The sequence below is a fragment of the Polistes dominula genome, unplaced genomic scaffold (genome assembly GCF_049000335.1).
Source record: "Polistes dominula isolate Pdom_NZ unplaced genomic scaffold, Pdom_raw_medaka contig_373, whole genome shotgun sequence".
Taxonomy (NCBI): Eukaryota; Metazoa; Arthropoda; class Insecta; order Hymenoptera; family Vespidae; genus Polistes; species Polistes dominula.
The window spans coordinates 5,642,570-5,666,895 of record NW_028300899.1 but is presented as its reverse complement, the minus strand read 5'-3'; the positions used below and the strand labels follow the sequence as shown (position 1 = coordinate 5,666,895).

Here is a 24,326-nt window from a genome sequence, read left to right as displayed (position 1 = left end):
TACTAACTTTTTTTTTTTATAAAATATGTATTGATGCATTTATATATACTACCGTTAAAAAAATTTTTTACAATAGACATAATTGGTATATTTTACATTAATGTTGCTAATGTGCTATTTTAAACCACACTTTTCCACACTTTTTATCATTTTGTTATATCAATTATCCAAGTATTAACTGTACCAATTGTTGCTTAACTTTTGCAACCATACGAGAACTACTAAGTTTTTGAAGGCATTATCGTTTCATTAAAAAATTTGATATTTTTGTACAATTTTTTACAAGATCAAAAGCACTTGAATAGGATAATATTATTTCTTTTAGATTCTTAAGTTGAATTATAGAATTTTTGTGCTTTTTTAGATTTTTCTTTTTATATCTTACCATTGTTATCATTTTATCTAAGACGTAATGTAACCATAAAACATTTGTATATGGCTCAAATTCTTGCCAATTATTACTGGAACAAATAACATTAACATTAATTTTAACATTATTTTTATTATTTTTATATTATTACATAAGATGTTAATTTATATATGTACTTACAATACTTTATCTCTCATAAGACGATAAATATCAAATTGATATTCACCTTGAGCGGTAAATAAAGCAGGATCTGATGCTAAATCATTGAATATGCAACACCCTTCATAAGACATTCTTGAAAGAGTAAAATCTATAATACATACCTTTAGGAAAATAAAAATATAAGTTTTTTATATTCAATATAATTTAATATAGAAATTATTGTAAATATATGATAAATTTATTCTATAAACAAAAAAAACATACTTTTATACCATTACTTGGAACTAAAATATCTTTATTATCGAGTGTATAGTTTATGTATTGTTCATCCGTTCGAGAAATTAGCACATTCCCCCAATGTAAGTCTCTATGTTCAAATTTAAGTGATCTTTCAGCAATCGCTAATGCTAATGTAGTCTATAAAAAAAGATAATATTTAATTAATAATAAAGATTATAAAGAGTAGTACTAGCTATTATATATATTCCATATAAAGATTTTTCTTTATTTATTTAAAGTTATTGATAATACCTGTATAAACAATGTATGTGTTTCTTCAGCTGTTTCAAATACGAAAGATTCAAGATTCTCACCACCATGACCAAGTTCAAAACAAATGTAAAGTTGCTTTTCATCAAATATTGATGGACAATCATTTTCAGATCTTTTTTTCATCATAATACTTCCATAAGTCTATCATTTCTTCAGGATACTTTCCTTGAATGCATTTAATATTTTTCACTTCGACAAATCCATTTGTGCTGTGCCTTTTATTGAATCTTAAATTATGTAACTCTCTAAAAATTGTGAAATTAATATTAAGTTGTTAACATAAACTTAAAATAAATTTTACAGGAAAATAATTAGTAAGAATTTGAGTCATACTTTGCAATAACGATTTCTGAGAGTATTTCATTAAATTTCTTTTGTGATTCACCATTAACTAATTGATCACCTTCTATAGGTATAATCTTTAAAACAGATTTTTGTCCATCCTTTTCATGAAGAAATACTTCTCCGTAGACACCTTCTCCTATTTTTTGACAAAATTTCAAATACCTATTATCAGAAATGAAAAGTATTTTATTCATTAATAAAATATTCATTTAAATAGAATAATATAATTTGAAATTTACTCACGATGTTGAAAACATTTCTGTAAATGGTAGATAATTTTGTTGAGAACATTTTTGTAAAATAACATCTTTTGCTGTTTTTGATAAAGGAATTTCAACAAAATTACTTTCCACGTGATTAGTTTGAGTACTGTATTCAGTGTCACGATTATTTTTCGGTAATGTAAGTCTATTTTTTATGTTAGTTTCAATTCCAAATACTTCAAGAAATGAAGTATCGCTAGCATTTTTGATAATTCTACTATCACGCACGACACGAATAGAAGTTCTTTTAGGAAATCTTTGTGAATTGCCAGACTGATTTGTATCACATATATCAGTCAATTGAGATTTATCCAAATATTCATCTACTTCTGAATATTTTGAATAAAAGTCTGTAAATAAATACATTACTTTAATTGTTATATTAAGCTAATAATATCTTATTTTTGTGACTTTACTTTAAAGTAACATTTTCTTGAAAAAATACGTATACGTGTATACATATATATACATATAAATATTTGAAACTTAAGTTACCCTTTTTCTGCATATCTAATATATCCTTGACACTATGTCTCCATCTTTTACCTTTTTGAATAGATATTCTATTTAAATTTAATCCATTTTGAAAGTTACATAAAATGGATAAAGAACGTGCCCAAGATTTTCCTGGTTTTAAAAATATAGACTTTTGTGATAAAGCAGGTATTTCTTTGTTGATTAATGAATTTCGTTCATCACAATGTGTAGTAATATTTACAGAATTATTAGCTGAGTCTTTTATAGTATTTTCACTCAAAATATCTTCATTTAATTTCTCATTAAATGTTTTCATTTTACTTTGTGAACATCGATTAATATCAATTCCATCTTCATAAATATCATTTAGTTTGTATTTTTCTTTTCTTTCATGTTGTTGTCTTCTTTTAGTAATTTGTACGGAATTTTTCAATTGAGTGAATATATGATTTTCATTCATTAATTTGTTAGAACTTATTTCTTCCATATCTTCATCTTCATTCTTAATATATTCCATAATGGGTTGTAATTGTTGCTTTGTAATTGTTATAGGTGGTAGCTCTTTTTCCTAAAATTAAAATATAAAAACTGTGTAATATAAACTATCTAATATTCATCACTAAAAATTAGCTAACTTTCTTTTTCTACCTTTAATACTTCTGATGTAATTATTTCTTCGGTATTATCCTTATCTAAAGTAATAGATTCATACTTTAATTCAGTATTAGCATTACTTTCACATACATTCGTATTTATAAATGATTTTTTTGTTATAGCACTCATTCTGTTGTCATCTTCCGAAGTATGTAATTTATTTTCATAATCATCAAATAAAGAAAGTGACCTACTATGTGTTTCTGTGGAAAAATTGATATGATTCAATAATGGTTTATTTTCCTGCTGTGTTTCATCATTCTTTTGTCTTAATGCAATATCAATGCTATCATCTATAAATGTTGTAGCATATGCTTCTCTATTATTGATAAAATTTAAATTTTGTTTAGAATTTACTAAATTTAATATTTCTTTTTCTTGTTCATCAATTTTAATACCATCATTAGTTGAAAAATTATCATTTGATGTTGATGTTTCTTTGTCTTCCATATATGAAATCTTATCCTTTGTATCTGATTCAACATTGATGAAAGTATTTGTATTTGTCTGATTTAATACATGCAAATTGTTTGGCTGTAATGGATCAAATGATGTAGAAATATGAGATATAGAAACTGTTTTATCTTCATCGCTATGATTAATATTTTTTGTTAAAGACTCAATATTAATTGGTGAATAGCAAAGAGAATATGCATTTTTTCTATTATGTATATTAATAGGTGTACTACTTGTTGGATTTATTGTAGAATCCTTATTTATCTTTTTTAAATTTTCACTGTGATTTTTGAAATTATTTATAGGTGATTTAAATTCGCTATCTATAGAAGTATTGATTGATATTTTTATTAAACTTACAGAACATCTCTTTATTTTGTACTTGCGTTTATTAATTATAAAATTATTTTTTTTTACATCATCTTTGTGCAGTACTACAGAACAAGGTTTAATTTTAAACTTTCTCTTCATTGAATCAGAAATATCATGCGATACTGATGACGTTAAAGAAAGGTTTTCATTATTTTTATGGCTCATATTTTTCTTTTTTTTAGTAGACTTTAATTGATATATTTTCTTTCTACTATTATTAATTTTTGCATTATCAGTAATCTCTCTTAAAGGACTAAGTGGTTTATTGCACAAATCAATATCATCTTTTTGATTACTGTTGTAAGAGGCAACATTATTGTTAACAATGTTCTCATTATTAGTCTGATTATTAACATCAGTATTAAGAATATCCGACTTATATAGTTGAAGACTAGAATTTTTAAATACAAAATACGAATTTCCTTTTTCGTTGGACTCGTTTTGTTTTTTCTTAATTGTTTTTTGAATATTTTTTACCTTCTTAGTCTTGTAAGTCTAAAAAGAAATAGAAGTAAACATTCAACAATTTTGCAAAATGACCATCAATCATATTAATTGATATAATTGTTTAAAAGTACCTTAGTCTGATTTGTTTTCTTAACTTTTCTTATATTTTTGCTATGCTGTGAATTATTTAAAGTTCCTTTAACGGATGTTTTTTTATTCTTGGGTTGAACTTTTTTTTGATACGATTGCGTTTTTACATTTTTTTTCCGTTTCACATTTGGACTAACATCAAAAATAGGATTACTAAATGAAATATGAAATAAAGATTGACGATTTTCTTCTTCACTATTCATATCAGAACTACTACCACTCCACGAGTCATTGTTAATACAATCAGGTGGTATTGCTGGTACTCTATATAAAGAAATAGTATATGTGAAATTTTATGTGAAAAACAAATAATGATTTAATAACTTACACTGCATCCTTAGCAATTCTATCAAATGTTGTTTCAAAAGGATCATAATCCAATGAGCCTTCACTATCTTTATTTCCCTTAAAATGATCAATTTCATGTTGTTTTTTAATAATGTTATCAGTTTTTGATGTTAAATCTAGTTTAACAAAGTCATTAAATTTTTTTAACGAATTTGCAGTATTTTTCTTTTGATATGTACGTATAGGTTTCCGTATCATTATAATTTATATTTAAAGAGTATTCTATTAATTATTACTTTACTATCGTGTTAAAATATAAACAAGTCATAAATTATATATATATATACTACATTATTCATAACACTTTTCTTTGTTTTAAGCAAATTTAAATTTTTGAATGTTTTATATCATAGATTATATTAAAGCAAGTACATGTGGTGTCTCAGCCACCTCCCGCTAGTAACATCAGAGGGAAGCACAAAAATCAGCAGAGTAGGGATCCTGGAGGAGGGACACGCTATACACATTGCTGAGGGACAGGAACTCGTATAGTCACGTGATTGCGCGCGAATGATTCAACTAACCACAGCCGTTAATACATACTAAAAATAAACATGACTGCGCGATGCAACGGAAGCTGTCCCCCCACATTTTCAACCTAGCAATGTGTATGGCGCGTCCCTCCTATAGGGTCCCTACAGCAGAGTGCACATGAGTACGATTGACCAATCACATTTCACTAAAATCACCAATACAAATGCTTAGCAGAAAACATATCGACGGTGTGTACAGTCTTAACAAATCAAGGTAATATTCAGTGACAAATGACAAGTGCTGTGTCGTTTATTTAATAACCTCAATAATGCATTGTGATCTATTATATTTTTTTAAATATTGAATATAAAAATAGATATATAAATAACTATATCATAAATTTAACAATGGATTCTTATATAATCCAGGTAATTTAACATGCAAATATTAAAAAATATAAAACAAAAATCATAACATTAAGGTTATATTTATATTATTTTAGTTACGCCGAATGTGGGTAAGCCAGGATGGAGATGCATTAGCAGTAAGTAATTTCTCATTTATTTTGAAAAAATATGATAGTATATCTCTTAATTAATAATAATAATTTTTTTAAAGGATCTACTTTCTCTTAGACATAATCATATTTTAATACCTAATATCGGATCAGAAACAGCTATGACAAAGGCAATGGAACATTTATCTGCTCCTTTCGATGATCTAGTACTTTATCATCTCAAGTATTAACATTTTTTTCTATTATGATTATATAAAAATAAAATAAAATAACAAATAATTAACATTTTTATTGATAGGACTATAGCAGCAATAAATAAAAATGATCCTTTTACAATGTACACTAACCAAAGTTCGGCAGTTCAATCTTTAACTAAAATTCTTCAAATACAGAAGGAAGAGAATTGGATGCTAAGAGTTATGAATGTAATGTGTTTAGAGTTAAGATTATTAGCAGTTCGTACAGAAAGTTCAACATCAAATAGAAATATGAAACCCGGTGAGGTTCTTGAAAAATGTGCCGAATGTTTAATGGGTTGTTTTAGAGTATGTGCTGCTGATAATCGTAGTTCAGAATATGATACAAAAAGATGGGGAATGTTGGCATTAGTTAACCAGCTTTTAAAAGTTTACTTCAGAATTAATAAATTACATTTATGTAGACCTTTAATAAGAGCAATAGAATCATCTCCATATAAAGATCATTTTGCATTAGCCCAACAAATTACATATAAATTTTTTGTTGGTCGTAAAGCTATGTTTGATAGCGATTACAAAACTGGTAAGAATTCTGTTTTATTATAATCAATTTATCATAATGTTTTATTCTAATCAATTTTAAGTTGTTTATTTTATTTTAGCTGATGCATATTTGACATATGCATTTGAACACTGTCATAAGCATTCTCTAAAAAATAAAACATTAATTTTAACGTACCTTGTACCAGTTAAAATGTTGCTTGGATATATGCCAAAAAAATCTCTATTAGAAAAATACAACCTAATGGAATTTTGGGAATTAGTGGAATCCGTAAAGAAAGGAGATTTACGTAGTTTAGAAAGAGTAATGACAAAGCACGAAACGTTTTTCATTGGTGCTGGAATATACTTGATTGTTGAAAAATTAAAATTAATTGCATACAGAAATCTATTTAAAAAGGTTTATCTTGTATTAAACACACATCAAATACCAGTTCAAAGTTTACTTTCTGCGTTGGAAATGCATGGCATTGAAGACGTAGATATGGATGAAACAGAATGTATTGTTTCAAACTTAATATATGAAGGAAAAATAAAAGGATATATATCTCATCAACATAAAAAATTAGTTATATCGAAACAAAATCCATTTCCTATATTGTCTACGATACTATAAAGACTGTTAATATTATTGTGTTATTGATATATACTAGCCAATAAAAAGATGTATAAAGTATATTTATATGAAAAATCTGTATGTGAGTTTTTTTAAATCCATTTTTATAGAGAAAAATTGTTTAAATAGAGTAGAGTAATATTAAGGTACTATTTAATTTTTAAGTTACACTTAATTAGGATAATTATTACAATAAGAATCTATATACATTCATAGAAAGTGATACATTATTATGTAAAGGTGTTTTTATGTCTAGATCATTTTTAAAGAACAAAGGATTTGCTTTAAACAAAAAATTGTGTTCCTTTAACCTTTTAGTTACTGTACACCAGTATAGTGCTCCACTATATTGGATCATTCGTTCATTTTCTATTTAAAACCCTGTACATTATATATATCTATATATGTCATGAAAACGGTTTTATATATAAAGAATAATAATAGAAGATAATTTAATTAAAATTCATTGCTTGTAAAGTCACGTGCATGTCTGTTTTAATTTTCCAAAATTATCGTATCGGTTCCGCGCGTTTTAAATTTGCATATTACTTGTGGAGTCGGTTGAATTCAAAAGATCAATTATGTAAATTATGTGTAGTTGCCTGTTTTCAAATGTGTCCCAAAATAATGGTTGTATTACTAACTATTAAAATATATTTATTCGTATTATATTATTGAAATATATTAAATATAAATATACATATAAAAAATGTTAAAAGTAACTCAATTATAATATTTATTTAAATGTAAGTTTGAAAACATATATCAATAGTGGAAAAAGGATGAAAGACCGATTTCGATACTAATGTCGTTAATGCGCAGTCAGCGACAGAACTCAGAGCACAGAGATGCCGCTCCGCATTTAGTCTCGTCGTAGTTAAGAGGTTAAAACCTAATGAACATTGTATAGTATTCATTTTTATTCGAAGCGTGATTTATTTTATTTATAGGAAAGGAAGTGTGATTACGAGTTTGTCGACATATCCGGCGATAAAAATTCGTTTACAAAATGCCAATTTAAGTGGTGAAAACGACATGCTATCGATTGAAAGCCTGATTGGTTAAGCCAGTGTTCGATGCAAGTATGGCCGCCCTGCCATCACCCACGCAGGTAAATCTTCATTTTTATATATCTATCACGGTATAATATTATTTTTATTATCCCTATAATATAGAAAATAGTTCTTTATAAAAGATATTATCTGTTAACAAAATATATCATCTAATAATACGAGATATCCTGCAATACTTTTGATTGATTTCCTTGGCCTGTTTGACAGGACTGATGATACTTTAACGTATCAGAATAAATTTACTAGATTTTTTTTCTCTCTCTCTCTCTCTTTCTTTTTTTTCTCTATATGTATATATCAAACTTTCTTTTTGCTTAAATATTTTGATTATAAGAAAAATACATATAATTTATAATAAATAAGTTAAATTAATTCAAATCATTTTTAAGGAGATACAAATTTCGATCGATTGTTAAAACTTTCATTTTCAAATTCTTAATGTTTCCGGCAAATAACATTTATTATGTTCGTAGCTATTTACAAATAATTCTTTTTACTTGGCAAATGAATTGTTTTTCTTTATATCTTTTTTTTTTTTTTGATAAAATTTATTACAATTAATCATTATAAAATATTTCATTTTTATAGGTGGCTGGAAGCCATACTGCCATATATGAAGCATATTATAATCAGGTATATTTAGATAAGTTTAAATGATCAAAATTATTAATTATTAATAGAAAAATATTTCATATTTATGTAATAATATGTATGTAAAGGTTGATCCTAATGGATATGGACGAATTGGTTCGATGGAGGCAGCAAGATTTTTGAAAAAATCTCAACTGAGCGATGTTATTCTCAGTAAAATATGGGATATGGCAGATCCACAATCTCGTGGATCATTGGATAAGTCTGGTCTTTTCGTGGCCCTTAAACTTTGTGCGTTAGTACAAGCTGGACATGAATTAAGCATGAACAATTTAAATTTAGAATTACCTCCTCCAAAGATGGTAAGAGTATTATTTAAAATTAAAGATCTTTCATTTTATTTTTTATTGACTTATTTATATTGTAGGGAGATATTCCTATCATACCACAAAAAAATATTTCTAATACATTACCAATAATAACATCCATTAACAATGGAGACTGGTCCATCAAGCCTAATGAAAGAGCAAAGTATGATCAGTTGTTTGACAGTCTTCAACCTTCAAATGGCTATATACCTGGAAATAAAGTTAAAGGTGTTCTTATGGACAGTAAACTTCCTTTAGATACGCTTGGAAAAATTTGGGATTTAGCAGACATGGATAAAGATGGTATGCTGGATAGACACGAATTTATAGTTGTGAGTATACTCAATTTTACTATTAAATATTAACAATTATCAAATATATATACACGTGTATAGCTTTTCGATATTAATATCTTAATATATAGAGTGTCTTGTAATTAGTGATGCATATAACTTTTTGTATAACCTATATAGTTCTATTGAAAATTAATAATCATATCTCAAGAGGATCATCCTATGTAATTTTAGTTATTGTTACACAGGCTATGCATCTTGTGTATAAAGCATTAGAAAAGTATGCTATACCTAGTGTATTACCTCCTGAGTTAATGCCACCTGGTAAAAGAAAGGACCTTTCTTTGCTGGTATCTAAATCACCTGTACCTATGACTATACCAACGATGACACCACCACCAATTCCACCTTTACCAAACATATCAGCAGGAAAAAATGTATCTGGTCCAATTGATACGATGAAGGTATTTATCATTCATTTTTGGTATAATAATTTTATAAAACTTTAAATTCTTTGGAATATAATACGGTGTATTTTCATCTGCAGCCTAGTGCACAGCCTTGGGTAGTTTCAGCCGAAGATCAAATAGCAGCTGATAAACTGTTTTTGCAAGCAGATATGGATATGGACGGATTTGTCTCTGGCTTTGAAATTAAAGATGTCTTCCTTCAAAGTGGACTTTCACAACCTGTATTAGCTCATATATGGTATATAAGACATTTTTATAAAATATATTAGTTAATTTTTTATTTTTTTTAATAACATTTATAACATCATTCACAATATAATTTCAGGAGTTTATGTGATACATGTCAAAGTGGAAAATTAAATAAAGAACAATTTGCTTTGGCAATGTGGTTGATAAAGCAAAAACTTAAGAATATTGATCCACCAGCGACTCTTAAACCTGAAATGGTACCTCCGTCTTTGCGAAAAGGTGGAGATCTTATTATGGTAAGTGTTTCAAAATATCTTTACAGTTTAAATATAATTTGGTAACATTTACAATAACTTGGCACTTGAAATTTTGATAATGTCATTTAGTGTTTAGGAATTCGTATCTTACCCTTTAACGCTCTCCAAATTACAACAGTAAATACACTAATAATAGCAATAGTACCAAACATCATATACTGATAATTAAATTCTAATTCTATTTCGCCAGTCACTATTAATTTTACTGTTCCTGCAAGTTGTTTATTTTGCCAGCAACTAAAAAATTACAGAAATATGTAAATGTAAACATCTTTTATGTTTTTGTTATTATGAGAGCAAATACCTATATATATTGCTGTCTGCAAATTTTAATTTTTTAATAACTATACGCATTCGTGAATCAATAAACATTCTTGAATTTGAATGATATTTTAAAAATGGTAATACTTTAGTTCCAACTTTCCAAATTATTGGTGTTTCTGTATTTAGATTTCTAAAATATTACAAATATCTTATTTGAGTTCGACTATTTAGAATACAAACTTAAATAATAAGATTAAAAAGAATATTATTTTACCCAGGACATATGATTTCTATTTTCTTATTAAGTGTTTCATAAACAATTGTTCTCGTAACTTCTGGCACTAAAGAAGGTATCTTTTGAATCATAGAATATATATTAGCACTATTATTTGCACTTTCAATTAATTTGCCAGCTTTATTATATACTTCAAATACTACATCATCCGAGCAATTTTTCTATAATGATATAATAATATTGTTTTAGTAATTGTTTTATTATTAAAGAATAATGTAATTACAAAAGATAATACCTTGCAATATTTAATCATCATTTCAATTTTTCTTTGTTTAATAATTCTATGTTTTCGAATATGATTTGGTACATTTCTAAATTTACATGGCAATTTATTTTGAAATAGATAAAGTAATGTTTCCGTTTTATATTTTATATTTTCATTGAATTTGTTCTTATCTTAATGTTATATTATCATCAAATTAATGAAATTTTATATATACAAAATTAAAATTATATATGTACTTACCAGAGCCAGCATGATATACAGGATTTTCTAATAGAGAAATAGTACAATAACCATAACGAATTTTTATACCAACATTATCACATTTAGAACATGGAGACCAATTCATCCATGTAGTATACACTTTTAAGTTATATTCTGTTATTATTTCTGATGATGCAGCATGTTTTACTTTTGGTACTGCATCAGGATATACAATATCTATGCCTTCATAACCATTATCAACGTGTAAATAGTAAAGTGATCCTATTGTATCTTTCATTCGACACCAATATTTACCATCTTGTTTTAACTAAATAAATTGATATTAGATTATCAAATTAATTTCTGAATAGATAAATTAAAATTTTTATAATAGGAAATATTCTATTACTTTATATTTTATTATTTTCAAAATATTTTACCTGAATGTTGTACATTTGTAAATTTTTATTGTTTTGAGTAACTAATATGTTTTGAGTAGATTTAATTAATTCGTTAGTAACATTATTATTACTGCTACTATTAAAATACCATTCTATGATATCAACTTCATGTAATATTAACGGAGAGATACATATTTTACACTTCAAACTGTAAATTATTTCTAAATAAGTTTTTATCAAGATTTGAGATTATTAATATTTATTTTTGATTCATACATTACTGATGTTCCTTCCAATACTATAAGAGCAACGGGATGTAACATTTTTTGTGATTTAATTTGGTTATATTGTTTAATTAAACATACATAATATTTTAACCATTGTTCTTTATGTATTTCTCTAAGACTATTATTACTTCTTGGATATTCTAAATTTGTATCTATGATTTTGGCTGTACCTTAAATATTAAATAGATATGTTTTTATAAAATCTAAAGTAAAAACTTACATATAATATTGTATGTAATCTTACTGTATTTATTATTGTATTTTTCTCCTAATTTTGGAATTCTAAGATCAGAACTTAAATTTATTGTAGTTAATAACATATAAATCACAAATACGTTATACATTGTTATTATATTATATTATAATTTTATGATTTATCAACATATGTCATTATTCTATTAGCAATTGTTTTCGTACAATTCTATACAATAGAATCCAATCAAATTCCATTACATTCATTTAAACTATTATTCTTCTATTGCAGGAAAACAATAATATCTCAGGATATTCTAATCCAGAATTAGATATGATAAGTAAGGATATAGCGGAGTTAACACGAGAAAGACATAGCATGGAACAAGATATAGCTCAAAAAGAAGCTGATATTAAGATTAAAAATGGGGAAATAAAAAGTCTTCAAAGTGAGTTGGACACATTAGCTGCTACCTTAAAACAATTAGAAAATCAGAAGGGTGAGGCACAGAAGAGATTAAGTGACCTAAAAGCACAGGTAAGTGAACAAGAGAGATAATTTTTAGCTTGGCTGTAAAATGTTGAGCTTGGCTTCTTAAAAATGATGACCTTTATAGAAAACTGAATTATACTGATTTTTTAAATTTCATTATACTTTATAATTATATATATTATTACTGTACCATATTTTTGTTATTTTTCTTAATTATTAATAATCACACGTAATGGGTTATATTAGGAATAAATGATACGAAAGATAATTGACTCGTATTGTCACTCATTTCATATTAATTTTGTATAGTGATTATAATTTATATTTTATTACTTTTCTTTCTTTTTTTCTTTATTTTTTTTTTCTTTTTTTATCTCATTATGATTTGTTTTTGTTATATTTTTGTTTGGCTTGTAGACAGCTGATGTAGATAGAGATTTGATTGAAGTGGAGAGCAAGATTTGCAAGGAACAGAAGAAGGTACATCAAAAATTTTCGTTTCTGATCAGGGACAGGTACTAATTCGATCAGTTTTAGACACGACAATGTTTAAAAGATAAACTTTTTATCATTTTTTTGATAAATTATAAACATTAGTTTTAATTATGTTACAGTACGAGTTATTCATTTGATTATTTTTTAAAAATTTCTCCTCTTCTAATTATACTTAAAAAGTATAAATATTTTATTCCTATTTTAATATTTTGTTTACTGTATATAATACTCATAACATACACACAATAACAAATGAAATATTTCAAATTTATACTAATAATTATAGGTCACAATTTTATCAGAATTCATCTCTTGCTTCTTTCTCTCTTTTTAAATCTGTACAACTATAACGTGAACGAAATGCATTAATGTTGGGGTTGCGTTTTTTTTGTTGCCTATTGTCTCTTCACTCACAATTAATAAGATTTTATATTACTTTATACATTTTGAAATAATACAGTAAGAATATTATAGAATAGATAAATAAAAACTAAATTAATTTTTAGATTAAAGTCTACTAGATAGATATTTGGATATTAATAAATACTAAATTATTTTATATGTACATATAGTACAAAAGTGGATTGAAATAAGAATTAAAATGAAAAAGAAAAATAAGAAATAAATTTTCATTTATTCTGAACTTTAGGTTAACAAATTACGGCAACAAGCTGAAGAACAAGAGTCAGTGTTACGTGCTCAGGAGGAAGAACTCAATTCCAAACGCCAAGAACTTGAGGGGTTGAGACAAGAAGAACAACAGTTAGAGCTACAACAGCATAAAAGCAGGGACCAATTAAATGAGCTTACGAAAAACTTGCAAGATACACAATTACAAATTAGTCAAGCAAAAGCTAAAATTACACATTTGCAAGAACAACAGCGGCAAATGAGTGATGCTATTGCACTTTATGATTCTGCACTTGCTACAGCAGATGCCACTCTTGTACCTGATACTAGTCTACAATTTAATCCAGAGATCGAAGATATAGAGTATGTATAATATATATTACACATACATTATTTTATATTTTTTATCTTATAATTGTTTGAAATGAATATATCTCTAATTTTGAAATAATACAGGTACGATGAAAAAGAAACTAAAAATGTCAATGAAGAAAATAAAGTAGATACATTTACAAATGCAAATGGACCTGCTGGCGTTTTTGATGGATTTGATAGTCAAGATGCTTTTTCATCAAAGAAAGCTCAAGAAGCATTTTCTTCGTCTACTCCTGATCCATTTGGAAATACATTCCCATCACAATCAGCAACGGTAATTTTTTTTAATCAAATTGCATTCATTTATATTTTCCTATTTATTTATATAAAATATTAAATATTTTTGTGTGATAAATATTTCTTTATTATTTTTTTATAAACACACTTTATTTTTTAGGGTGATTTTACTAATGATCCGTTTACTGCATTCGATAACACTAACCCTGTCAAGCAAGATCCATTTGATCCTTTCGGAGATAGTAAAAGAAATGACCAGAAAACTGGTGTAACTGCACCAGCGGTAAATTCAAATATTAATACAGCGGGATTTGATTATTATAATCAAACTTTGTTTATTGGTATATCAATTGGGATAATTACACTTGAGAATAAACGATAAGAATGTATATCTTTTATATGAGTGCATAACAAAAATTCTTATCACAATGAATTATTTTTATAAAAAAGTACTTATCTCAAAGTGATAACAATAAGCGGATTCCACTGTAAATTATTGTATAAAAAAAGAAAAGTTCGAATTTTGATTAAACTTAATCTTTTTCATATAGGTAACAAAGGATCCATTTGGAGATGACCCATTTGCAAATCTTCATGCTCCACCACGACCAGAAAGTCCTAGCCCTGCTCTTCCACCTAAAAAAGCTAAACAACCACCACCAAGGCCTGCACCTCCACGACCATCGCAAGGTCCAACAGGATCTTTGAGAGCAGCCCCAGTTCCAGCTCCTCCTACACCATCTCCCACTCCTGATCCATTTGCAAATGCAAATTCAGATCCTTTTGCCGTACAACAACCAGTTAGAGACAACAATAATATCAGTAATTTCACAGGATCATCTACAGAATTCGCAGATTTTGCAAATTTTGATTCAAAGGTATGTATTGCAATAACTTGTAATTACAATATACAAAATCTTTTTTATAGCATATCATAATTGTATTTATTTTTTTAACATCATAATTATTGTCATTTATTTCAAATTTGTCCAATATTTCTTTAAGTATTTCCATATATCCTTTTTGTCCATATCCAAAAGCACGATCTATCTTTTATCTAAATCAATTTTGTTCCTAGTTTGTCGAATAATGATTTTATTTTTATGAAAAGCTTGTTTTGTAGAATAAGGTTATTATGAACATTGAAATAATTTTAACAATTATTATTTATTACATATATATTTTTTATACATCAAAATATTTAATTTTATTTATTGAATTATAAAATATAGTTGAATTTATTGTTTCAATGTTTTAAGTGATATATTCTTCATAAGAAATGTATCCTTATTAAAAAAAGAATTAATTATTTCATTTGTTTTACATTTAGGTAGAAGCTGCACAATTTTCAGTTTACCCACCGACTTGCCTTGTGAGGCATATTATCAACAAATTTATTTATTTACAATATGTTTTTACACGTAACATTTTCTTATAATTTGCTTATATCAAAAATTATGCTTTACATATGCTTTCACTCTTAAGATGTTTGAGTTATATTAAAGGGAACAATGTTAATTTAATAAGAAGTTTATATATATATATATATATACATACGTTTTAAAAATAATTTTAACTCAAACATTTTAAGATCATTGTTTCAAGAAATATTTCTATTTTTATAATAGCGGGATCTTGGACCAGCAGATAAAAAATAACCAGCGGTATTTGCGTTATTTCTTCTAACTTTCCAGTAAAACAAAACTGACCAGTGACAAAACCTGCTTTAGCCGGAATCATCGCTCAATCGAACAGCGCCACCCAGACCAGTGAGTCGGCCACATGCACCAGTGACACTAATAACGAAGCTGCCGGACTTTACGGAAGATCCCTTCAGGAATTACCGATACGAAGATCCATTTAATATAACAGACCCTTTCTCTGATGAGGCAGAAGATTCTAATGCAAACAAAAATACCACAACGAACACGGTGGACCCATTTGGATTTGGATCTACATCATTATCAAATACTACAAATTCTTTGGTAAAAGGGTTCGATGCTGATTTTGGTAAAGCATTTTTTGACCGAAATAAGAATATAAAATCATCTGAAATTGATACTTTCTCTAGTAACAAGACCAAAACAATTGATATTGATGAAGCATTTTCAAATAAATGTGACAAAAGTGAAAAATGGCAGGCACAGGAAATAACGCATAATTTAAACGTTAAACTAAATCTTAATGATAATAAAAAAACTAAAAATGACGTTGATAACATTTGGAATGGTACTGCACCTCTTGCATTAACAGAAGACGAACAGGTTGCTTGGGCAGCTAAGCAAAGTTTAATAACTGAAGAGGAAAGACGTAGGCTCAAGGAACAAGAAGAAGCTGAATTAGCTCTTGTTCTTGAATTAAGTAAACGAGACAAATCTGGAAAATAAGATTTCTTTTATTTTTTGTTACGATAATTTATGATATTGGATTTACTGATTTAGTATGACTTTAAATTCAATGACTTATTAAATTTTCATTAAAAATTAAAGATAAAGAAGTTATATATATATATTATTTCCAATTACCAACAATGTATTTGGATAAATTGAACAATTTTTATTCTTAAAATGACGTATTAAAACATGTGTTACTAATATTTAATTTACAATTATTATTATTATTACTATTTTTATTATTATTATTATTATTATTATTATTATTATTATTATTATTGTTGTTGTTATTATTGTGGGATCACACATTTTCGTGAATATGATGACATGCTGTATAACCAACTTTAAAAAGAACAAAATTTTCTCGTGATTTCTGTTGAAACCAAAGGCTTGTATAATAATGCTTTTTCACTGAATTTTTAAAACATGGTGAATATTTGAGAATGTTTCTCCTCTTTCCTCCTATTCGTTGTATTCAGCTTATATATTAAATTAAAATCTTATGAAATTAATTGCAAGTCTTGCAATGATAAATTCTAAAAAATAATATCAATAATATTGTCCTAATAAAATCATAAGTCACATATATACACACGACTACTCAACAAGGCAATTAAATTTAATTATATAAAAAGAATAGAACGGCATAGTATTGGATCGACAATAAGATGATGTAAAATATTGAATGAATTCATATACGTATCCAGTATATAAACTAATGTGCAGATTTTTAAGCCTGTTGAAAATTCTCTTTATGTACACTGTTAATATAAATTAATGAATAACGTCAAGGTGTAATACTTCGAAATCTTTTTGATCACAGTCATTTACAATATGTACTGTATACATTGTTTAACTTCAAAAACAATAATAACTTAAAAAGTTCTTATATTGTTGTAACCTTTCCTGTTATTAAAAAAAAGAAAAAAATGAATATTATACATATAAGAAAAAAAGTTAACAAGCAATTCATTAGTAAAGAAACACGGCACTGAAATGTTGATAAAGTTTTTGCTATTTTAAAAAATTATACTAGTATTAGGTTGAACTGATGTTATAAATCTATGATCGTTTAAAACTTCTAACCATTTAAGGAGTTTTTGTAATTAGCTTTAAACACACTGTTAACGGAGTCAATATCTTGTAGTTTACTCAAGATACATTTGATAAATAAATGCAATTATATTAGTTGCATGTAAACTCTTAGGACAACGATGATATGAGAATACCATTTAATTCAATTTTTGGTCTCTTGATATATCCCAAAGAGAGAGAGAGAAAGAGAAAGAAAAAGAATAAGGTGTTCTAATTATATATCTGCGTTTGATTTAAGATATTAACCATCTAAACATACAGGAACGTGTTTATCCTGATCACATCATTAGTTATTAATTTCACAGTGACGATAAATTATATCCATTGTATATATATAATTGTTGTCTATATCATTTCATTATATTAATATAATTATTATCGAAGTTATGATTGTATGGATAAACTATTGTTGCTATAATATCTATGATAAAAAAGGATGTCTCCTGCAAACGTTTATCAATATAAAGTAAACTATAACAATACAGTAAATTTAAAAAGTACTTGTGATTTTTCAACAAGCCGAGGTAAATAATAATAATAATTTTCATTTGCGTATTATTAACACAAGTTTATTAAGATATATTTGCGCTCGTGTACAACCATTGAGTACTAAAACTATAATACCTATATTTTAAGTTGAAAAAACACCTTGTAATGCTCACTATGAAAAAACAAACAAACAAATGATCATCAATTTTATTTAGTAGTTTTAATGAAAATCGATATATTGTAAACGAAGTTTAAAAAAGGAACTGAAATTGACTGACAAATAATGAATATAAATTATTTATGTTGTAAAATGAAACAAAAGATAGATGTGTTATAGAATTAATTGTAGCAATCATCAATTTTCTGAATGAAGAAACTTCTACATTACTTATATAAAATTACCCGAGATACGATGAAAAATCTCTTTTTTACGCACACATGAGTTCATGTGCCGTACGCGGAGAAAAAAAGACGAATGAATGAATGAGACGAATAAATGCGTAAGGAAGAAAGAGAGAATTCAGATAATGAAAAATACAATCGTATTAGAAAACAAATTCGATATTATATATATGTTATAAAAGTGCATAGTGTGTGAGAATCCAGTATTTATCTTAATGTATACTGCTTCGTGCCATGCGAGAAAGTATAAAATCCTATTGAAATCTTAACGCTGAGAGATATTGCTATTATTAGAAATTTGAATCATTAGTTTATCTTACGTTACTGCTTTCACAAATTTATCATTTGAAACATTGATATATTTCATATAAATGCAACGTTATTAATATTTTATACAAAATGTTTCATTTTTGGATAATTATTTATATGTGAATGTATGAAAAAGTATATGATATATGATAATACGTAGAAAGATTCAATGAACAATAATAAATTGCTGCATAATCATACATATTAAAACAAACAAACAAACAAAAAAAATATATATATATATATAAAGAAAAGAAAAATACGAACGCTTGTAATATTAACGGTAAACTATAAACGATCCGAATAAAAAAAGTGCACTAAAAAGAAAAAAAGAAAAACGACGTGCGTTGCTTGCATAATACACACAAGCATATTGTTGAATATATCAATTAACAACATTTGCATTATATATATAATTCCCCCAAAGCGTTTTCATAGTCAGTTTAAATGAAAAAGAAAAAATGTCAATCACACGTATAAATGTCATAAATCTTCCAAAAGCCTACAAAAAAGAACCAAATAAACATGGAAATAATGTAATAACTAATTCCAAAGAAAATTTATAATTTATAATTTTAATTGCATTATCCTGTCTATCTCGATTCAAAATTGAATGACCTATTGCATATATTTGTAATGAAAAAACAAAAAAAAAGAATTATTAATTATTACATATATAGGTAATTATGCATTTCTTTTTAAATCCTGTTCAAAGTAGATGTTTGATATGTTGTACAAATAATAATATTAAATGTTAAATGTTATAAATATAATGTTAGTTGAAATTGGAAATTTGTAAATAGCTATTTAGCGGGCCGCACTGGACGTGCGCGGACACTATTGACGAGATAATGAAGATTGATGATGGCAGAGTATCCAGTACAAGATGTGAAGAAAACTTTAACTATTTATTATGGTAATAGAATACAAAGTTGTCTGAAGACAGGAGGCGGCACAGCTGTTTTCGTTGAGCACGAGTGAAAAATGCATATGAAACAAAAAGAAAGAAGAATTGACCATTATAAAATGAACACGTCTTCCTGCATAACTTAATACCTTCCATAACTTTTAGTTTCTGTTTCTCTCAGCTGTGTCAGAGTGGCGCTTGTGTCGAATTATTGAATTTAAATATTCGTTGTGTTTCTTTTACCGATTTAAAACTATACATGATATAAAAATAACATTTTTAAAATTTTTCGTGATATTATATTCGGATTAAATATATATATATATATTATTTTTTTTGTTTTTGTTTTCAAAAAAGATTCAAAATTATCTGATAATTGTTATCGATGATAGATGGCGTGGTAGTCGCATATTATACTCCGTATAACAACAATGCGAGTCCAATCTTTTGAAATACGAGTTGATTGTTATTATTTGCATTGTTAAAATAAGTGGTAATGCAATTGCATATTTGAATATTTTTCTTGATAATAATAATAAGTGATTAAATGAGAATGTTATTGCAACTTTATCGATGTAAATGTAATTCATTTTTAAGATCTAAAATTGCATCATTTCGATATGTAAGTACTTGCGAAAGTACAGTGCAAGAACAATTAGATCAAACGAAGATCGGTAATGCATCCGTTATTAATGAAGAATTTATAAATAAACTTGAAAAATTATCCTTAGTTGGATACAATAACGATCGTGGTATTGCGATTTTAAAAGCAGCTGTGAATTTTTCTGAACGTTTAAGAAATATTGACATACCAGAAGAAATTCAGCCACTGTACAATCCTTTAGAGGAACAGAATTTATATATACGAGAGGATGAAGTGAAGGAAATTAATAATCGTCAAGAGATTTTAAAAAATGCACAAGTTTTAGAAGAAGAATATTTTATAACTCCATTGCAAAGTCATAAAAACAAATCATGTGTGTAGAAAATGTATTAAAAAATTTAGGTACAACGTTTATGAACTTTTCTAAAAATGGATTCATTTATGGATCACAAGGTAATATGCTTCTTAGAAATTTGGAGGCACATTGGTTCTTACATTGCATTACTATGTCACCTTACAATGTTTTTCTAACTACTAACGATATGATTAAACATACTCTACAAGTATTAGATAATATGAATATAAATGAATTACCTTATGGACTTGGTATAATAGAAGATACAAAAACTTCTTGGAATCAATCAATTTTGCCAAAAGAATGTAAGGTGACGTCTCATAAAATTGCTAAAACTATTACATTTGTACATAATTCTCAATCCAAAGATTTGTTTTATAAAAAACAAAGAGAACGAAAAATGTGGTGGCGTAAGCTCACTCAAAATCCTTCAAGATTTCTACTTACAGAATCAAGAAAATTGAGAAATCGTGAGATCATTGACATAGAAGTGTCATTTCCTTTTGGTAACATTATTGTAGAATCAATTATTTATCAACACGATGTTCAGAAATTATTCTTAGAGGTATTACATTATTAATATAACATTTATGACAAATTTATATAACTTAGAAAAAATTATTATACTTTATTTATCTATTTGCAGACTAAAAATTCTAAATATGATATTGGTGATGTGCAAATGATTGAACATATTGCTTCATTAGATTGGGGTTGTTTAGCATTACTTTCTGATAGTTACGAAGATGGTAAATCTAATCGAATATTGTTACATCCAAAGATTTCACCGTACAAAGTTGCTTTTTCCATTGAAAAAAGTAATGATACGGATTTGGATGAAGAAAAGTTAAATCGTTTTATTATTTATTTAAATAATATACTGAGAGCAAAAGGTTTTGAAACAATATTAGCAAATACAAAAGAAGTTATTGAAATGTGCTTAATTCCTTTTGTTGTTACCGTAACTCAGACTAGTCTCAAAAATGGCATAATACATATTACGAGTAGATCAACGACTCTTGCAGAGGCAATTCATTTTACAGATTTGGTGAAATATATTGGTTTACGATGTAATCGTTCTACGTGACAAAGAATCATTAATATAAATCTAATCGTTATCTTCATTTTATATATTTTATTTTTCTAAGATTTATTACCAATTTCGATGCATCTTTTTTTTTATACATTTTTTCATTCAATAAGATATTATTTATCGTCAATAATTTCCATAAATGGCCTTGATAAATAAAAAATAAATAGAGTTTAAATTTTATTCTATTTTAATATCTGCTCATTTAAATTTCACGCGTTACCAAACTTTTTAATTTTACAATGTAAGATATTATTTGTTATTCACAGTTCACAACATTTCTCTGCTGCAAGTTAAAAAATAACTGTGTTTTACTTATAATTTATTTAAATTATTAAAGTAAATTACTTTATAATATAATATAATAATAATAATAATCATATTTAATTAACAAAAATTAAACAATTTCAATATTACAATTCTAGTTTTCTGACTGGCTTATCCAATATTCAACTTCATTTCTTGTTCATCTTTATATGGAGCTAAACATTGTCACAGAAGTATCACTTCTTTTTAATAAAAAATTGTCTCATGCAGATTTTATGCTTGAGAATATATTTTTATGCAAGATATCTCATGTCTTATAAAATTTAATAACAATGTAGAAAACATGAATACTACAAAGAATAATCATAGATCATGCGTGATAATATGAATAATGAATAATGCATAACTCAGAGTTTCAGAAAATTTGGAGAGACATACTCGTGTGCGTGTGCATACTTCTGTTCTGTCAAATATAACCAACTTTTAATTACAATTCAAATGACGATTATGTTTTGACTGACAGTTAGTTTTATGTACTTTTAAGGAAGTATGTTAGGATTAAGTTACGTCAGTAACATTAGCTGGGTAACATCATTTGAAAATCAAATCATCATCCTAACACACTTTCTAAGAAGTATATGAAAATACAGTTAAGCAGGTAATTGTAACTTTTTGCCTTTCAGTACTTTGGTAATATAGAGGTAGAAGAAATCACAATAAAGAACTGTTTGAATCAAGCCAGCGACAATTGCGATCAAATCATAATGATCTTCTGCATAATAACGATAAACCCAATTGAATAAATATAAGCCTCTATATGATCCCAATGCAAAGAGGTAATGACTGGTAATACTCTCTGCTTCACTTGTTTTGGAAACAAGAAATAATTGTGGCAATATTGCTACGGATTCCAAATAAATGCTAAAGGTCCATAAAACTTCTACAACTGATAGTTCATGGTTTATCAATAAAGCAAGTACAAAGGTAGGTATAATCAAAAATTCAATTCTGAAACAAAAAAGTTACATATGTTATTTGTTATAATAAAAAATAAAGAGAGCAGTATAGAGTATTATTAATAGTAAAATATCAAAGATAAATATATAATATATAAATATACACATATATATACCTGAAAGTGTCATGATTATGATCATAAGTAGCCTTGAATTTGATATACATTAGATAAACCGTAGCAAATGATGCCGAGAGAAAAATAATCTTCATGAAAGTGTTGTAGATAGAGATGTATGTGTTTATCAGATCTAGATATCGTGTCGTATAAACTATTGCAAATAATATTTGCGTTTTTCCGCTTATACCTAAATATTAATATAGTATTAAATAAATTACATATATGTATATATATGTAATGAAAATATTGAAAATATATAGATAAAGTTAAAAAAATGAATAAAGTAAGTATTAAAAATATTAATATCATGAATATTACTGAATGAAGTGGATACAAACCGGCACAACTTCGCGTTTTCCATATTTTTAATAGCAATATAATAATAGCTAAAAGGTGCGAAATGTCACCTAAAAGGCGAAAAATGTTCATATCTTCGTTTACTAATCACTAATTCTTTCACACAGAGAATAAAAACGCACAGTGCACCAATCTCTTAATGCATCTAAATATGACGTGGCTTTAGACGCTGCATCGGCAGATGGCCGAACGATTAGTACCATTTCAGCCGGAAGTGTATACGTATTTGTGCATGTTGCTTATCTTCTTTCAATACTTTATTTTTTTTCTTGACAAATTCGTTTAAATAAAATAAACATATTCATCTTTGATATTATTTATTAATATTTTCGTCTACGAAATATATTTTTGAAATTTTTTAAAGTAAAGAGAGAGAGAGAGAAAAAATCAGAAATTTCTTGTAATTTGATTCGCTCGCGCATATTTTTTCATTAAATATTTGCCAATAATATCTTAAGAAACGTATCGGTTTATTTTACTTTTATGACAATTTTTAGATAATGTATTTGGTTGATAGAGTTAATATTTTTTTATACGTATATATAACTATTATATATGTAATATA

At 26.5% G+C, this 24,326-nt stretch overlaps 7 protein-coding genes across 10 annotated transcripts; 4 read left to right on the top strand and 3 right to left on the bottom strand.

Moving 5' to 3' along the window:
• Positions 1–238: 238 nt before the first annotated feature.
• Positions 239–5,174, bottom strand: Haspin (haspin). Its single transcript, XM_089179287.1, is given in 11 exon segments — positions 239–461; positions 551–693; positions 797–949; positions 1,064–1,196; positions 1,198–1,329; positions 1,418–1,591; positions 1,673–2,042; positions 2,188–2,737; positions 2,818–4,146; positions 4,230–4,512; positions 4,577–5,174. Coding segments are annotated over 11 exon segments (3,708 nt in total). The 5' UTR covers positions 4,795–5,174.
• Positions 5,175–5,338: 164 nt separating this feature from the next.
• PCID2 (PCI domain-containing protein 2) lies at positions 5,339–7,021 on the top strand. 2 transcript variants are annotated; one of them, XM_015334734.2, is made up of 5 exons: positions 5,339–5,498; positions 5,573–5,614; positions 5,689–5,810; positions 5,886–6,367; positions 6,447–7,021. In XM_015334734.2, the coding sequence occupies exons 1-5, from the start codon at positions 5,478–5,480 to the stop codon at positions 6,959–6,961; spliced, it is 1,182 nt and encodes a 393-aa protein (XP_015190220.1). In that variant the 5' UTR covers positions 5,339–5,477; the 3' UTR covers positions 6,962–7,021. The 2 variants fall into 2 exon arrangements, with proteins under 2 accessions (XP_015190220.1, XP_015190240.1); XM_015334754.2 differs by lacking the exons at positions 5,339–5,498; positions 5,573–5,614 and having other exon boundaries at positions 5,689–5,793.
• Positions 7,022–7,617: 596 nt separating this feature from the next.
• Eps-15 (Epidermal growth factor receptor pathway substrate 15) lies at positions 7,618–19,593 on the top strand. Of its 3 annotated transcripts, XM_015334661.2 has the most exons (15): positions 7,618–7,845; positions 7,912–8,072; positions 8,623–8,667; positions 8,754–8,987; positions 9,053–9,325; positions 9,535–9,750; positions 9,834–9,994; positions 10,082–10,241; positions 12,421–12,666; positions 13,039–13,101; positions 13,766–14,109; positions 14,203–14,395; positions 14,519–14,641; positions 14,910–15,236; positions 16,089–19,593. In XM_015334661.2, exons 2-15 carry the CDS (start codon positions 8,046–8,048, stop codon positions 16,743–16,745), a joined length of 3,069 nt encoding a protein of 1,022 aa, XP_015190147.2. In that variant the 5' UTR covers positions 7,618–7,845; positions 7,912–8,045; the 3' UTR covers positions 16,746–19,593. The 3 variants fall into 3 exon arrangements, with proteins under 3 accessions (XP_015190147.2, XP_015190156.2, XP_015190176.2); XM_015334670.2 differs by lacking the exon at positions 13,039–13,101 and having other exon boundaries at positions 7,620–8,072; XM_015334690.2 differs by lacking the exons at positions 7,618–7,845; positions 7,912–8,072; positions 8,623–8,667; positions 8,754–8,987 and having other exon boundaries at positions 9,187–9,325; positions 9,521–9,750.
• On the bottom strand, positions 10,250–11,972 carry LOC149033488 (Ig-like V-type domain-containing protein FAM187A). The gene is made up of 8 exons (XM_089179235.1): positions 11,926–11,972; positions 11,689–11,857; positions 11,288–11,576; positions 11,057–11,217; positions 10,798–10,982; positions 10,763–10,765; positions 10,567–10,716; positions 10,250–10,499 (listed from the first exon to the last, which is right to left on the bottom strand). Exons 1-8 carry the CDS (start codon positions 11,970–11,972, stop codon positions 10,328–10,330), a joined length of 1,176 nt encoding a protein of 391 aa, XP_089035361.1. The 3' UTR covers positions 10,250–10,327.
• Positions 19,594–19,748: 155 nt separating the features above from the next.
• On the top strand, positions 19,749–20,938 carry GatC (glutamyl-tRNA(Gln) amidotransferase subunit C, mitochondrial). The gene has a single exon (XM_015318185.2). It carries the CDS (start codon positions 20,501–20,503, stop codon positions 20,936–20,938), a length of 438 nt encoding a protein of 145 aa, XP_015173671.1. The 5' UTR covers positions 19,749–20,500.
• Positions 20,929–22,046, top strand: DNApol-gamma35 (DNA polymerase subunit gamma-2, mitochondrial). Its single transcript, XM_015318145.2, has 2 exons — positions 20,929–21,477; positions 21,559–22,046. Exons 1-2 carry the CDS (start codon positions 20,929–20,931, stop codon positions 21,997–21,999), a joined length of 990 nt encoding a protein of 329 aa, XP_015173631.1. The 3' UTR covers positions 22,000–22,046.
• Positions 22,047–22,307: 261 nt separating this feature from the next.
• On the bottom strand, positions 22,308–23,883 carry KdelR (ER lumen protein-retaining receptor). Its single transcript, XM_015318171.2, has 3 exons — positions 23,743–23,883; positions 23,402–23,591; positions 22,308–23,277 (listed from the first exon to the last, which is right to left on the bottom strand). The coding sequence occupies exons 1-3, from the start codon at positions 23,831–23,833 to the stop codon at positions 22,920–22,922; spliced, it is 639 nt and encodes a 212-aa protein (XP_015173657.1). The 5' UTR covers positions 23,834–23,883; the 3' UTR covers positions 22,308–22,919.
• Positions 23,884–24,326: the final 443 nt, after the last annotated feature.

Bases quoted from the DNA above. Each gene is read 5' to 3' on its own strand.
- PCID2 (XM_015334734.2), top strand. From the start codon at position 5,478: ATGGATTCTTATATAATCCAG. The intron at 5,811-5,885 runs GTATTAACATTT...TTTTATTGATAG, and splicing joins CTAGTACTTTATCATCTCAA to GACTATAGCAGCAATAAATA. The intron at 6,368-6,446 runs GTAAGAATTCTG...ATTTTATTTTAG, and splicing joins TGATAGCGATTACAAAACTG to CTGATGCATATTTGACATAT.
- DNApol-gamma35 (XM_015318145.2), top strand. From the start codon at position 20,929: ATGTGTGTAGAAAATGTATTAAAAAATTTAGGTACAACGTTTATGAAC. The intron at 21,478-21,558 runs GTATTACATTAT...ATCTATTTGCAG, and splicing joins TTCAGAAATTATTCTTAGAG to ACTAAAAATTCTAAATATGA.
- LOC149033488 (XM_089179235.1), bottom strand. From the start codon at position 11,972: ATGTTACATCCCGTTGCTCTTATAGTATTGGAAGGAACATCAGTAAT. The intron at 11,577-11,688 runs GTAAAATATTTT...CAATTTATTTAG, and splicing joins TACAAATGTACAACATTCAG to TTAAAACAAGATGGTAAATA. The intron at 11,218-11,287 runs GTAAGTACATAT...TATAACATTAAG, and splicing joins TGTATATCATGCTGGCTCTG to ATAAGAACAAATTCAATGAA.
- GatC (XM_015318185.2), top strand. From the start codon at position 20,501: ATGAGAATGTTATTGCAACTTTATCGATGTAAATGTAATTCATTTTTA.
- KdelR (XM_015318171.2), bottom strand. From the start codon at position 23,833: ATGAACATTTTTCGCCTTTTAGGTGACATTTCGCACCTTTTAGCTATT. The intron at 23,592-23,742 runs GTTTGTATCCAC...ATTAATATTTAG, and splicing joins GAAAACGCGAAGTTGTGCCG to GTATAAGCGGAAAAACGCAA. The intron at 23,278-23,401 runs GTATATATATGT...TTTTTGTTTCAG, and splicing joins CATAATCATGACACTTTCAG to AATTGAATTTTTGATTATAC.
- Eps-15 (XM_015334661.2), top strand. From the start codon at position 8,046: ATGGCCGCCCTGCCATCACCCACGCAG. The intron at 8,668-8,753 runs GTATATTTAGAT...ATGTATGTAAAG, and splicing joins ATGAAGCATATTATAATCAG to GTTGATCCTAATGGATATGG. The intron at 10,242-12,420 runs GTAAGTGTTTCA...CTTCTATTGCAG, and splicing joins AAGGTGGAGATCTTATTATG to GAAAACAATAATATCTCAGG.